The 15,730-nt window shown below is 45.0% G+C and overlaps 1 protein-coding gene across 2 annotated transcripts in view; it reads left to right on the forward strand.

The window, feature by feature from the left end:
• rerg (RAS-like, estrogen-regulated, growth inhibitor) overlaps positions 1–15,730 on the forward strand; it is a 203,691-nt gene that overhangs the window by 123,887 nt on the left and 64,074 nt on the right. Inside the window, exons 1-2 of one of the 2 annotated variants that reach the window (XM_068058989.1) lie at positions 3,966–4,130; positions 4,788–4,969. In XM_068058989.1, the coding sequence (XP_067915090.1) occupies positions 4,909–4,969 (61 nt within the window). In that variant the 5' untranslated portion in view covers positions 3,966–4,130; positions 4,788–4,908. Of the gene's footprint in view, positions 1–3,965; positions 4,131–4,787; positions 4,970–15,730 lie in introns of those variants that run through there. The other variant, XM_068058990.1, reaches the window with a different exon arrangement.

Below are 15,730 nucleotides of genomic sequence, written 5' to 3' on the forward strand. Positions count from 1 at the left end.
TGTTTTGAGCTCACTGTAGTACTTTTGTAGGTAGTCTTGCTTTTCGTTGGGGCCCAGTGTTCTTCTTAAACCTTGTTCACTGTAGGAGACTTTTCTCTTTTGGGGTTCATGTGTTTTCAATGGGTCTTCAGTTCCGTGAGAAAGAGATGACAGGAGAGAGGTCTTTTCAGTCCAGGAGCAAACAGCTTTCTGAGTTCAATTTCTCTGTGGCAAGTTCAAATTAAAAAAACTCCAACAGCCAGTTAGTCATGTGACTAAACTGGTCTGATCACGTCTGTTTGTGTATTCGGCCATCTTAGCAGTTAACCTGGAATGGTAGCCTCTCCACCTTCAACGTCTGGTAATCAAAAGTCCATTGTGGATTAAATTGGAGCAGGCAGTGGCCACATTGTCCTTTCCAAGCACTGTCTGTTACTATGCAAATGTCTTTCCAGTCAGGGGCTTGGCAACTCCTTTTAATAGCCCTTCTTTTCTTCCCAGCAACAATTTTAAATTTTAATGTCCATGTGGTGAAATATCTGTGCCCCATTCTTGGAAGGTGGGGGCCTGCATGACAAATAGCTTTCAGGGCAGTTGCTGTTAGTATTCAGGAAAGCGCAACAGTTAATTTGTGAATAGCAAGGTTCGACAAACAGCAATGACCTTGATCTTTATGTCGTCACTGTCGACAGGAATAGTGCCGGAAGACTGGAGGATAGCAAATGTTGTCCCCTTGTTCAAGAAGGGGAGTAGAGACAGCCCTGGTAATTATAGACCTGTGAGCCTTACTTCGGTTGTGGGTAAAATGTTGGAAAAGGTTATAAGAGATAGGATTTATAATCATCTTGAAAATCATGGAGGCAGCCTCCTTGTGGCAGCTGGGGGGCCATTGGAGCCAGAGGCTTCATGGCTCAAAGTGGGGACCGCGGGCAGGAAAGGCAGCCCCCGTGGCCCTAATGATACCCCCCGAAGCTTTCCCTTTCAGCCCTCAGACTCTTGAATTTTTATTTACTTCGCTGAAGGCCCCCTGAGGTCTCTGACCTGTCTCAGCAGCACCCACATCTCCTGATGGGGCTGCTGAGGTTTCAGAGCTGCCGGCCTTCTGATTGGGTCAGCGGCATCAAGAGCCCACCTGCCCTCCTTAATTGAATGGCGGGCCTACAGGAAGCCAATTAGGAGGCTGCCTGAGGTAAAATCGCCGAGCTGGTCCCGCTGCCAGCAGGTGGCAGGCTTGGAATCCACTATTCACCCTGACATTGGGGTCCTGATCTTCAGCCCTTCCAGCTGCACTTGCTTATGTCTGGGATATAGGCCAAACCCTGACCTGCACTCCCTGTGAGTGTGGGATATAGTCCACACCCTGACCTGCACTCCCTGTGAGTGTGGAATATAGGCCACACCCTGACCTGCACTCCCTGTGAGTGTGGAATATAGTCCACACCCTGACCTGCTCTCCCTGTGAGTGTGGAATATAGTCCACACCCTGACCTGCACTCCCTGTGAGTGTGGGATATAGGCCACACCCTGACTAGCACTCCCTGTGAATGTGGGATATAGGCCACACCCTGACCTGCACTCCCTGTGAGTGTGGGATATAGTCCACACCCTGACCTGCACTCCCTGTGAGCGTGGGATATAGTCCACACCCTGACCTGCACTCCCTGTGAGTGTGGGATATAGGCCACACCTTGACCTGCACTCCCTGTGAGTGTGGAATATAGGCCACACCCTGACTAGCACTCCCTGTGAGTGTGGGATATAGGCCACACCCTGACCTACACTCCCTATGAGTGTGGGATATAGTCCACACCCTGACCTGCACTCCCTGTGAGTGTGGAATATAGGCCACACCCTGACCTGCACTCCCTGTGAGTGTGGAATATAGGCCACACCCTGACTAGCACTCCCTGTGAGTGTGGGATATAGTCCACACCCTGACCTGCACTCCCTATGAGTGTGGGATATAGTCCACACCCTGACCTGCACTCCCTATGAGTGTGGGATATAGGCCACACCCTGACCTGCACTCCCTATGAGTGTGGGATATAGGCCACACCTTGACCTGCACTCCCTATGAGTGTGGGATATAGGCCACACCCTGACCTGCACTCCCTATGAGTGTGGGATATAGGCCACACCCTGACCTGCACTCCCTATGAGTGTGGGATATAGTCCACACCCTGACCTGCACTCCCTATGAGTGTGGGATATAGGCCACACCTTGACCTGCACTCCCTATGAGTGTGGGATATAGGCCACACCTTGACCTGCACTCCTTGTGAGTGTGGGATATAGGCCACACCTTGACCTGCACTCCCTATGAGTGTGGGATATAGGCCACACCCTGACCTGCACTCCCTATGAGTGTGGGATATAGGCCACACCCTGACCTGCACTCCCTATGAGTGTGGGATATAGGCCACACCCTGACCTGCACTCCCTATGAGTGTGGGATATAGGCCACACCCTGACCTGCACTCCCTATGAGTGTGGGATATAGGCCACACCCTGACCTGCACTCCCTATGAGTGTGGGATATAGGCCACACCCTGACCTGCACTCCCTATGAGTGTGGGATATAGGCCACACCCTGACCTGCACTCCCTATGAGTGTGGGATATAGGCCACACCCTGACCTGCACTCCCTATGAGTGTGGGATATAGGCCACACCTTGACCTGCACTCCTTGTGAGTGTGTTTTCTGCTGAGTGCATAGGATTCATGGAATTACTCCCATAGTGGTTTAACAGCACCACGGAGAGACAGTACAAATTAGAAATATCTATAAACATTCCACTTTATTTGTGATGGATTTATTTTTTTTGAATTTGTGTGCACATTCTGGAAGAATTCTTTTATTTATTTTTATTTAGAGATACAGCACTGAAACAGGCCCTTTGGCCCACCCAGTCTGTGCCGATCAACAACCACCCATTTATACTAATCCGACAGTAATCCCATATTCCCCATCACCTCCCTACACTAGGGGCAGTTTACAACGGCCAATTTACCTATCACCTGCAAGTCTTTGGATGTGGGAGGAAACCGGAGCACCCGGCAAAAACCCACGCAGACACAGGGAGAACTTGCAAACTCCGCACAGGCAGTACCCAGAATTGAACCCGGGTCCCTGGAGTTGTGAGGCTGCGGTGCTAACCACTGCGCCACTGTGCCAAAGAACAAAGAACAAAGATCTCACTTTTTGAAGTAAGACCTAATGTTTGTCATTAACAAATTTAGCCTGGTCCCTAGCAGCAATTTGTGCACAATCACAAGCTGCAACAAATAGCAGAGATAATGACCAGATAATCTGTTTTTTAAAGTGAAGTTAGTTCAGGTATGTGTATTGGTCAGGGCACTGGGGAGAACGTGTCTGATTTTCTTCAAAATATAGCCATGGGATCTTTTACATTGACCCGAAAGGGCAGATGCCAGTTTAACATCTCATCTGAAAGGTGGCACCTCCAACAATGTAGCATTCCCTCAGTGCTACTCTGAAATGTCACTCTCCATTTTGCGGTCAGGTCTTGGAAATGGAACTTGAACACGCAACCTGCTGATGCAGAGACAGTTGTGGAACTGCTGAGCCTAGACTGCAATACAAAACAGCTGCTATACCAGTAATTTAGAGAAAGGCAAATGGTGATTGATTGAAAATTTCAACTCACACCGGAAGTTCACATTTATAAGCACAATAAATTTTTGGTATTGTAAAAAAATAAGATTATAAAAAATAGGGCACACCCAGTCCTTGGTTTTCTTTATTCATTGCTGTTATGATCTGGCAGGATGTTCCTCCACCCACCCACCCCACCCACAACTTTATTTCGTTGTCACTGATCTGTCCAGGAGAAATGCCAACCCGTGCACATTTTCCTGAACTCCAGTCCGCGTCTTGTGGCCGATTCCCTGTAGGAGGTGCCGCTCTCTGTCAATGGCACATCCAACCCTAGCCGGCAGACGTTCCTCTCCTGACTGGCGGAATCGCTGGCAGCAAAGCCCCCAACCCCCTCCGTTTGCAACTCAAAAGGACAACCCATTTTATTTCCTGCAGCCTCAGTCCGCACTGTCCTGTCCCGACCTGGAGTGCTGCAGCGGATCAGAGGTGCAGAGGCAAAGGGAGTTTGAACAGATGGGAGCAGCAGCAGCCGGTGTGTGTGTGTGTTTGTGCATTTGCTTGTTTTTTTTTGCCTAATGCAGTTTTAAGAAGGACGACCATTTAAAGGTAGAGGTGGAAAGTTAATGACACTGGACCGCAGAAACTGACTTTGAGCACTGCTAGTTACCGGGAGCTGAGCTGCTAGTCCTGGGAGCGGGTTGATGCACCTATGGGACCCAGGTCTAGCAGTGAGAGTGCATCTCCAAAGAAAACTGCTGGGATGCAGCATATTCTTCTCCCTTGGTGGATGCAGAGTGGAGCAGACATCCTCCCTCCCTGTCACCAACCCCTAACCCCTGTTACATTGGACTGGGTGGGGGGCAGATTTGCTATAAAGCAGGTGAAGGTCGAAAGCCACTGCTTGCTACCTGCCAGCGATCCATTGATACCGTTAGTCACCATACTGCAGTGAGAAGTGAATTCAATGCGATTCCCGTTGCTTCCTTAAAGAACCACATTGATCACAGGTACAGCCCCCAGAAATGGAAAGTGCAGTCTAGAGCCGGTGAATCATTTCAATTCTTTCACGATCTTGTTGAGATTTTTTGTTTGTTTGATGCTGATGTGATTACCAATGAAAGTAACTTTGACTTGTTTCTTTTCCCCAATCTCTAACCCCCCCCCCCCCCCCCCCACACCTCACACACAGAGGGCCGGTCTTCAGCAAGAATGAAATGGTGAAGTTTGACTTTGGATCGAAAAGGTTTATTTTTTCTTGCTCGCTTTTTGCTCACTGATTGACTATCCAGCCGTTCTACTGTCTCTGGACCATGGCGAAGAGTGCTGAAGTGAAACTGGCTGTCTTCGGGAGAGCAGGCGTGGGCAAGTCAGGTAAAAATAAAGGCTGGATCTCCGGAGCCGATCTGTAACCAAATGTATTTTAACTTACTCCCCCGCCCCCCCCCCTTCATTGTCTCAGCTCCTTTGATAGGAGCTATGCTGTAAATCACTAACATACCAGGGGCTGACATGGAGTACAATGCAAAAATGTGACCTACCCATTCAAACGGTTGGGGGCGGGTGACTGTTTTAAATTGAAATGTTGCATTTACAATATTGATCCCAATTTCATTGAATACATTAAAGATCTATCAAAGTCCGTCGCAACTGTTCATGATTGGTGGGAGCCAATTGTTTTGATGTTTGCCGCTGTGGATCTCCTGCCCATTCACTGAGATTTCCTTTCACAAATAATACCTTGCTGAGCATGTCTGAGCCGAGCTGCTATTATTTTTGTTGCTGTACAGAGTATTAACAGACTGTGCTCTACATTGTCATAATCAAAGTGCCAGCTCCGACTGCATGCAGCCAGCTCAGTCACTGCCATCTGGGGGCAAACTGCCCTCTCCCATGCAAGTTGGCACCAATGTTTACTGCTCCCTCCCGAAAACCAGGAGACGGTTTGCAGGTTTCATTGAATTGTATGCACATGTATTGTAATCGATTGCTGGTGATTGTTTGAGTCCTATGCTGTTGAACTCACACAGGATTCACCATTAAAAAAAGAGTAAATGATAATCAAGTCAGTGTAAATTATAAACCATAGTGGCGGGGTAGTAAAGTAATTAACATGGAATCTGAAGCTATGTGGTTCATCAAATTGTACAGTAAAGTATATTCCACCAAATGGAGACTTTTCCAGCAGCCCTCCCGTCAGCTTCACGAAGATCCAATCTGACTTAAAATCAAACCCGCTTTGTTCTAATGTTTTCCATTTGGTGAAAGGGAGAAAATATAGTCCCAAATGTTATCTGACATCAAACTACTCCCATTCAGGACCTTATCAAATCTTATGCTTCTGTCAGTTCTGTAAATATATTAGTCTAGGTCACTTGAGATTAAATTCCTTGCATGATCCCCATGCCCGAATGAATTGTCTAATACATGGCAGAAAGCTGGGAGTTGCACTTTTAACTTGATTTTTAATGTATCATTCCCATACTTCCTGATTTCATATTCTCCTACATCAGCTGGGAGGTCAGGCTGCTTTAAATCATAGACTCCTTCACAACTGGGCTCAGAGTTGAGAGCTGACTTCTGCCCTAGGCTATGAGCAAGTGAAACTCAAGAGTCCAGTAGTGAGCTTGAATATCTGATAAAGTTGACTTTGTTCCATTCTCCAGTCTTGGAAGTGGGAATCCAGCGCTGTGTACTGTTAGACTTCAGGGGTATCCTAGAAGAGTATATTGTTCATCAAATCACTGTCTAAACAAGCTGCAGAATGAAATCTTTTAAACTTTATAAACATTCAAGGGAGAATTGTTGTCATGGTAAAAGTGTTTGAGGAAATGATTGCAAACAAAGGTTAACTGGCATGATCAACAAGATTGTGACTCTTTCATCAAGGTTGGATATTTCAAGTTGATTATTTTTGCTTTAGTTTCAGCAATGTTAATTAGAGCGCAAAGATATTGTGTGAAGGTTTGGGCTAAAACCAGAATAACATCTGCCACAGATCCTAGTGGGCAACACCACACTGTAGAATCAGAGACACTGGAGCAGAAGCCCTTGCAGACTGCCAACAGAATAAGCCAATGCTCAATTGAAAATAACAGAAGGCGAACAAACACACTGTCATCATGTTTTACATGAATGCCTGGGAGCAAGTCCCAAGAGTTAGTTAGCAGGAGTTAGTGGTAATATTGAAATATATTTTTCAAGCTGATTATATTTAATTGAATCATTCTCTTTCCCAGTTCTATTTTTAAAGTTGTGTATCTTCCCCTTATGTACTTTTCATCATTTTCTGACTCACAGGATGGATGGTAGACCTTCTCCCAGGCATTTATTATAACTGACTGCTGTGATGTGCATTCATCCAATTTCCAATTTTCCTTCCTTTCGCCCTCTCAACCTGCACAATAGCCTACTTCCTTTACTTCCAACTCCTACAATATCATATAGCCCCAACAATCACTGGAGTGCCTTGGCAATCTGTCTGTATTCTCCACCTTGCACTGCACACTCACATGCATGTCTGTCCCTCAGTTTCCCTGATGACTCTGCTGCTAATATCAGATGCTAATGCAGTAATTCAGGCACTGTTCCCCTTTTTCTGCCCTTTACCAGCAAGGGAAAGCAAGGAGGGTTAGCCCAGCAAAACACAAAAAGAAACCGACTGACACTGTACTTGCACAAGACTCTTTTCACTGGTGGTATGGAGGCATGGTAGTTCCATTTTTTAACAGCATTCCCTTGCTTTCTTTTATTGATCTAACATTAGGAATTGGACAAGTTGAAGAACAGTTGACATCAAAAATGATACGGAGGTTAGATGGAGAATGGAACCAGATGCATGGATGGAGGGAGTGGAGTAGAAAATCTGGAACTTATAAAGGACAAGGATAGAACATTCAGGAGCTTTGATCTCAGTAACACTGATCAAAATAGAAATTTTAAAAATTAGCATGGAGAGAGGGATTTTGAAGTCAGGGGTGAGATAAAGGAATCACTTGTCAGATGACCAGCTTTTACTTGTATTCTGGGTACAATTGTAAGAGAGGTAATAGACAAGTCTCTCCAAACATGCAAGCGATAGTCAAGTCTTGGACAGAATTAAAGTTCATAGAAAAGTAAGAGTCATTGAGGGGAAAAATGTGTTTGACATAAAAGAATAATGCTTTTTGGAGGTAGCTTTAGTTATGGAGGTGAGGTGGGAGTTTGACTTGAGGTCACTGGAGATCGGCCAAGAATATCAATAAAAGAAGCAGGACCAAAGGTAGCGCTGTCCAAGGTGAAAAATTTTAGTTAATCTTGTGAGACAGGAAGAAACTACACCTTTAAAGAATTGAAAGATACTAGATTATTACTGCCCCATTAAAGAGTAAGGAGAAAATGAAGGTGCTTTAGTTTAACTATTGGACTGTGAGAGGAGTGCAGGTTGTGAGCAACTTGATGGAAGCTTATGACCATAGAATGAAATTATCAGCAAAAGAATTTAGTGTTGGATGATGGAGCAAATCATTGAAATGAGGAACAAATTAGGAGAGAGGACAGAACCCTTCGTTCATAGGAATAAAATGTCAGAGGATGAGCCATCAACTGCAGCATTGATTTGAGAGGCAGCTGAGCTAATTATGAGCATCTTTTGGATGAGAAGCTGCATGCTAGTAACTTGTTCAGATCCTGTGAAAGATTTAGTTTCCTTCTGTCGCTGTTTTGTACTTCTCTTGGTGTATTCTTATTTTGTATGCATATCACTGAAGGAATTAAGGAAAAGACCATAGTCATTTGGCCCTTTCTCAAGATTTCTGGTCCTGATTATCTGGCAGAAATACAGCCTCCATTTCCCACCTTCCCCACATTAGGAGCTCACCATAGGGGGAATATTAGCCATGATCTCACATCATGCTCCCTTATTTTTCCCTTAAATTTGCCGAGGTGACATTTTGAAACATTGAGATTGAAATGTTGGTACTCTTCTGGGTCAATCATATGACTTGTTTGGAACATAACTCGGCAACTATTAAAAATGACCTCATTATGAAGTGCACAGAAACCTTTAAATGAAAACATAACCATCATTTGAAACTTCTAAGCTTCTAAAAGGAGAACAGTTAGTCATGAAAACTCCCAGCTTTAATCTGATGGTGTCTCTTGTAATGCTGATCTCACACTGTAATGTTAAAGCACTTCTGACAATGGATATAAAGTTACATTAGCAGGATTTTACTTCAGTAGTTTTGCTCTCGGAATGATGGAAGAGACAAAAAGGCAAATTTTACATATGTAAATCCTGCTATGGAGCTCATTCGCTGGCAGCACATAATCACTTCCCAGGATGTTCCATACATTAATCTTTCATGGACAGCAAGCTTCTGACTCGCTGAAACGATCCCTGATGGTAAAAACTGTATGCCAAGAACATGCATACTTCCTGTTCATTTATCCCTGGCCCCCCTTTAGATTGCTCTATGACACAAATTAATACCTGTCTGATAGAGTCACTTGCTTCTACACATATATCAGTGGCCCTACAAGGTGAACACTGAGAGTCTGGGTGACTATTCCCCCAAATTCTTCATCTGTCTCTGCATGGCATTTGTGCTATTGACCTGTATAATTGAAAGGACGATCTTCACATTTGGGAAATCGCAGGCAAGCGCACACTTTACTGCTCCAAGACATAGTGGTGGTGATTTTAATCTCTATCACCTCATTTTTCAGTGAGAATGGGGCGGTAGTGAGACCAAAATTAAAATAGCTTCTTTCTGTCTTCACACTAGAAGCCTGCCCGCTGTCACTTTTGAGCAGGCCTCAGTTTAGGCAAAGCGAATTGAGGTCCTAGGGAGTAGATGGGACAGTGATGTCATTTTTGTCCAGCAACACAGGACCTGCCCACTTGCCTGAGCAGAAAGACGCAACCAGAAGGGTTTCCTTAATTGGATCACTGGAGACCATTGTCATGAAGAACCCGTCTGCCACGAATGAGGCATATTAATTTTGTCATATGAAACATTAATTTTAAACTGTTGCTGGACTGAAGAGGTGAATTGTTTAAAGTGATCAGTAGTGGCTGGAAAAATTTGCATCCTAAGAGACAGTTGCCTAGGAAAAGACAATGGAACTGCTCCTTGATCTAATTAACCCAAATGGATTTTGATCACCAGACATTGTATGTGGAACAAGCCATCATTCCATTCCCCCCGTGCTCCCCCCCCACACCTACGCACAGCGGGTGTGTGGTAAGATGAAAGGAATCCACAAAAACGCAGCAGAGTTTGTTAAAAAACAACTAATCACATGACTAACCTGCTGGATCAGGGTTTTTGAATTGTGCTCACAGGACAGTTTGAAGTCAGAGACTGCTTTGAAGACAACAGAAAAGGAAGGTCTCTCTCCCTAGCCCTCTCTCTCTCATGAATTTCCAGATCCACTGAAGTCACTTAAACTTCAAGAGAGAAGACTCCTACATCGAAACAAGTTTGAAAGCGTGCACTGGGCCCCAATGAAACGGCAAGATTTAACTGCAATCAATGACTCTACATTGAATTCAAAGGACAGTAAATGACCTCCCGCTATTGCTTCAAACTTTTCCCCTTTATTCTTGCTCCTTTTCTGTCTCTATCTGCGTGTGTGTTTATTGCGTATGCATGCTAGCGTGGTCGCATTGCGTATTTGTAGTAGTTTTAACCAAATTAGAGTTTTAAGGTTAATAAACTTACACCTTTCTTGTCTAAATCTGAGAAAACCTGTCTGGTTGATTTCTTTGCCTTACAACTGGAGAGCAGTGAACAAGAATTCACTGAGGGGGAGTTATAAACATGGTGTTTTAAAAATTAAACCCTGTTATGGTCAAACCAGGCAAAGGCTGAGAGGGAACCCGTAGACCTCTTTCTCACCTGGTCATAACAGAAATTTGGGGGCTAGCGCCTGGATTCGACCCACAGACAAATGACAAAATTGGAAGTGGGAAACCAAATTGATCCCAACCAACAGGAGAAAAGATTTCAATACAGGTTTTCTTGTGGTTGTGTGTGCTAGAATACCAACATGTCTGTGACTGAAGCCAGTAACTCCCCAAGCCAGGGTGAAGTAACTTGTGATAAGTTAAAAGCACTGTCTATGGAGGAGTTGAGGAAAATGGCTGAGCAGTGTGGAATCACTGTACGTGCCAAGGCTAGGAAGTCTGAACTCCGAAGGCTAGTGGTCAACCATTTTTCCCTCGAATCTGAAAAAGCAGAAACAGTGTTAGAAATAGACTCCGACAGTGTATTGCTGGCAAAGATAGACAAAGAGAAAGAGAGGGAAAGGAGAAAGAGAAAGAAAGAGCTTTCCAGAAGGAGCTTAAGGAAAGAGAAAGAGAAAGAGGTAGACAGTAGAAACAAAAAGCAAGACAGGAGAGAGAGAAAGAAAGAACCTTTCAGAAGGAACATGAAGAAAAAGAGAGAGAGAAGAGAGAGCCTTCCAAAAGAAATGCGAAGAGAAAGAGCTGAGGTGACTTGAGTTAACTAGGGGGCAACAGAGTAACCCCAGTGAAAGCATGGCCAATATGTAGGATCGTAATTCAGGGCTGGGTACAGGATTGTTAAAACTTTCCCAATTGATTCCAAAATTCAATGAGGGAGATGTGGAAGCATTTTTTGTATCTTTTGAAAAACTTGCAAGGCAGTTAAAGTGGCCAGCTGAGGCTTGGACTCTCCTGCTACAAAGCAAGTTAACAGGAAAAGCCCATGAGGTTTATTCCCTGCTGCCAGATGAGAGTTCATCCAATTATGAACTGACAAAAAATGCTGTCCTCGAGGCATATGAGTTAGTACCAGAAGCCTATCGCCAGAAGTTTAGAACCCTCGAGAAGCAAGCTGATCAAACTTATCTGGAGTTTGTGAGAAATAAGCAGCTGGCTTTTGACCAGTGGCTGAGGGCTCTTAAAGTGCAGCCTAGCTATGAAAATCTCAGAGAGGTAATTTTATTTGAGGAAGTTAAAAACTCTCCCACTCTCCATAAAGACACATGTAGAGGAACAGAAAGTTCATTGAGCCCAGCAAGCCGCAGTTCTGGCTGATGCGTTTGCTCTCATTTGTAAGTCAGTTCTCCAGGGCAAAACCTTTCCTAGTCACCCTCACAAATCTGAAAAGGACAAAGGGTGGGATGGTGATAGAAGCCCAAGCAGTCCTGGGAGAAAAAGAAAAGCAGGAGACACAGGGGGCCCTCCTCCAGCCCAAAAGGATAGTGCTGTAAGTAGGAGTGAGACTCGGAGATCTGTGTGCTTCCATTGTAATAAAGCAGGTCATCTAAGAGCTAACTGCTGGAAACTATGGGGAAAACCTGTAGGGTTAATCAGGGAACACCCGTTCAGTGAAGGAGAAGGGACCCTGTTGGAAAGCACAGCAGAACAAGCTGTGGTTTTAACTGCAGCAGTAATAAGACCCAGAAAGCATAATGCTGTGAGTACAGGAAAATTTTATAGGGTTCCTGAAGGTTATCGGGATTTTGTGCCTGAAGGGAGAGTAACCCCATATCCCTTGAGTGGGGCAAGCAAGCCCATAGTAATCCTCAGGGACACAGGAGCCACTAGATCCCTTTTACTGGGAAAAGGCCTGACCTTTCCCCCAGAGAGGGCAGTAAATACCAGAATGGTGGTGAATGGTATTGGAGGGCAGCATATGCCTGTACCTTTACACCGGGCGCACTTGGAGTGTGATCTAGTTTCAGAACCGGTGACTGTAGGGATTGTCCCTAGTTTGCCTGTGGACGGGGTTAACCTGCAGCTAAGTAATGATCTGGCGGGGCAAAGATGGTAGCATCCCCAGTAGTGAAAGAGGGACTGCAGGGGGTCAGAGAGCCAGGGCAGTGGCAGGAGACAGTCCCCTGCAGTTTCCCTGCATGTGAAGTGAATCAGGCCATGATCAAACCAGCTCCCCAGAGGACATTGACTTGGCACTGCAGGCAGATGACCATGAGGACTGTCCATCTGAGACTTCTTTGGAAAGTTAGAAGACCCAGGGAATGAATTAAATGAATCTTCCCTAGCTCAGGCACAGCGAGCCGACCCAGAACTGAGAGAGTTAGCACAGGCTGCCCAGACTGAAATTGAAGCAGAGGGAGTCCCTGATTGCTACTATTTAAAGAATGAAGTACTGATGAGGAAGTGAAGTTCACCACACAGACCTGAGGACAAAGAGTGGACAGTGGTTCACCAATTAGTGGTGCTGCAGAGGTACCCGAGAAAAATATTGAGAATGGCCCATGAGATTACAGTGGCTGTACATGTCAGCATGCGAAAAACCAAGGCCCGCATAAGACAGCAGGTTGACTGGCCAAAACTCCACAAAGATGTGGTGGAGTACCGTTGGAGTTGCCACATGAGCCAGGTCCCTTCTCCCACCCCCCCACCCTCCCTCCCTTTCCGCCCGTTACTCCCTTCCTCCCAACCTACAGTGAAATCTGCACCCCTAAGTCCTGTGTCGGTGTTTGGAGGACCCTCCAGCAGAGGGCTGGTGAACTGTAAGGGACACCTGCCAAGAACAAAAGGGGACAGACAAGCACAAGGCTGGCAAAAAGTTAGAGAGGAAAGGGGAGAAAGGGACAAAGAGAACAGGTTAAAGGAAATCCTGTAGGATTCTCAAATGAAAACCCCTACTGTCCGGTCCGCCAACCCTGAAATGTTTGAAAAGTTAGACCCCACATCCTCCAATGTAAATGCAGACACTAGAAGCACCCCACGAGAGTTGCTAACAGCATTTACAGGAACTTTCAGAGACAAACAAAGTCCTCAAGAGGGCATAGAAACTGTGAGGTTGAAACCTCACCTTGTCGAAGTGCTGCAGGGGAGTGCAGTAGAATCTGGGCAAATACTTGCAAGCAGGACCTTCCCAGAGGACAAAGGGGAGATTAGCAAGGAATACACCCCCACAGTCAGGAGAAAAGGGAACTAACCATCCCCTAAGGTGAAAAGCCCTTGCATGACTCCTCAAAGCACTGAAAGAGAGTTCAGAGTGGACCCACCCACTGCTGACGCCAATAAGCAGAACTCCAACCTAGGGCTAAGTAAATCTAACCCTCCCCCTGCAGATCTCAACAGGAACAAAAATACCCTAGGCAGTCATGGAAATGTGCAATATTGGGATGCCAAAAAGGGCAGTTTAAAGCAGCACTGCTACCAGGAAAAGACAGGTGGTAACAATTTTCAGGATTTCTGAATGAATGAGAATGCATGAGAGAGATGCATGTGTGTTTCCTGCACCTACCCCCTGTTCTCTCTCGTCCCATTTAATGAAATACTCTTCTAAGTATCGCCTTTCATTCCACTGGGTGTGGAGGTGTCATGAAAACCCCACCTGCCACGAATGAGGCATATTAATGTTGTCATATGAAACATTAATTTGAAACTGTTGCTGGACTGAAGAGATGGATCGTTTAAAGAGATCAGCAGTGGCTGGAAAAATTTGCATCCTCAGAGACAGTTGCCTAGTAAAAGACAATGGAACTGCTCCCTGATCCAATTAACCCAAATGGATTTTGATCATCAGACATTGTATGTAGAACAAGCCAGCATTCCATTCCCCCCCACCCCCCTCCACTGCGGGTGTCTGCTAAGATGAAAGAAATCCACAAAAACGCAGGAGAGTTTGTTAAAAAGCAACTAGTCACATGATTAACCTGCTGGCTCAGGATTTTTGAATTATTCTCACAGGACAGTTTGAAGTCAGAGACTGCTTTGAAGACAACAGAGATGGAAGCTGTCTCTCCCTGGCTCTCTCTCTCTCTCTCATGAATTTCCAAATCCACTGACGTCACTTAAACCTCAAGAGAGAAGACTCCTACATTGAAACAAGTTTGAAAGCGTGCACTGGGCCCCAACGAAACAGCAAGATTTAACTGCAATCAAAGACTCTACATTGAACTCAAAGAACAGAAAATGACCTCCAGCTATTGCTTCAAACTTTTCCCCTTTATTCTTGCTCCTTTTCTGTCTCTATCTGCGTGTGTGTTTATTGCGTATGCATGTTAGCGTGGTCGCGTCGTGTATTCATCATAGTTTTAACCGAATTAGAGTTTAAGGTTAATAAACTTACACCTTTCTTGTTTAAATCTGAGAAAACCTGTCTGGTTGATTCCTTTGCCTTACAATTGGAGAACAGTGAATAAGGATTCACTGAGGGGGAGATAAAAACACGGTGTTTTAAAAATTAAATCCTGTTACGGTCAAACCAGGCAAAGGCTGAGAAGGAACTCCTAGACCCCTTTCTCACCTGGTCGTAACACCATGCTTTAAATAATGGCCCGGTGAGGATAATTAGGAAGAAAGATGGACATAATTGCTGTTCTTGTGCTTTGTTCAAAATCCTCCCAAACAAGATGCCTCCCCACAATCCCCACATCCGAAAAATCCATGACATGCTTTTCTGCCAGCTCAGCTCCGTGAATAAACCTCTAGAATACCCACATTGGGAAGCCAGCTCCAACCTGTCGACTTCCGCATTGAACTGCAGCGCGTGAGGCTGCGTGCGAGAAACACCATCGGGAAAGGTGGGTCTCAATTTCAGTATGTTAATTGCTCAATTACAGCAATATTAACATTAGTTTTGGAGTTTAATTCTGGCATTTCCTGGGCTTCCAAGAACTTGCCATTGAAAACAAGATGAGAAGAAAGTGGTAATTGAGAGGGCTGAAAGCATGACAGGGAAATACGGGTTTTACTTGCATTGGAGGCAGTTCAGAGAAGGTTCACTAGATTGATTCCTGGGATGAAGGGATTGTCATATGAGGAAAGTTTGAGCAACCATGCTTTCAAACTGGAAGAAGGTATATAGTGGGGTTCCCCAGGGATTGGTGTTAGGATCCCTGCTTTTCTTGATATATATCAACGACCTAGACTTGTGTGTACAGGGCACAATTTAAAATTTTGCAGATGACACAAAACTTGGAAGTATTGTGAACTGTGAGGAGGAGAGTGATAAACTTCAAGAGGACATAGACATGCTGGTGGAATAGGTGAATGAGTGGCAGATGAAATTTAATGCAGAAAAGTGTGAAATGATTCATTTTTGTATGAAGAACGAGGAGAGGCAATATAAATTAAAGGATACAATTCTAAAGGGGATGTAGGAGCAGAGGGGCCTGGGGTTATATGTGCAAAAATCATTGAAG

The sequence above is a fragment of the Heterodontus francisci genome, chromosome 27 (genome assembly GCF_036365525.1).
Source record: "Heterodontus francisci isolate sHetFra1 chromosome 27, sHetFra1.hap1, whole genome shotgun sequence".
Taxonomy (NCBI): Eukaryota; Metazoa; Chordata; class Chondrichthyes; order Heterodontiformes; family Heterodontidae; genus Heterodontus; species Heterodontus francisci.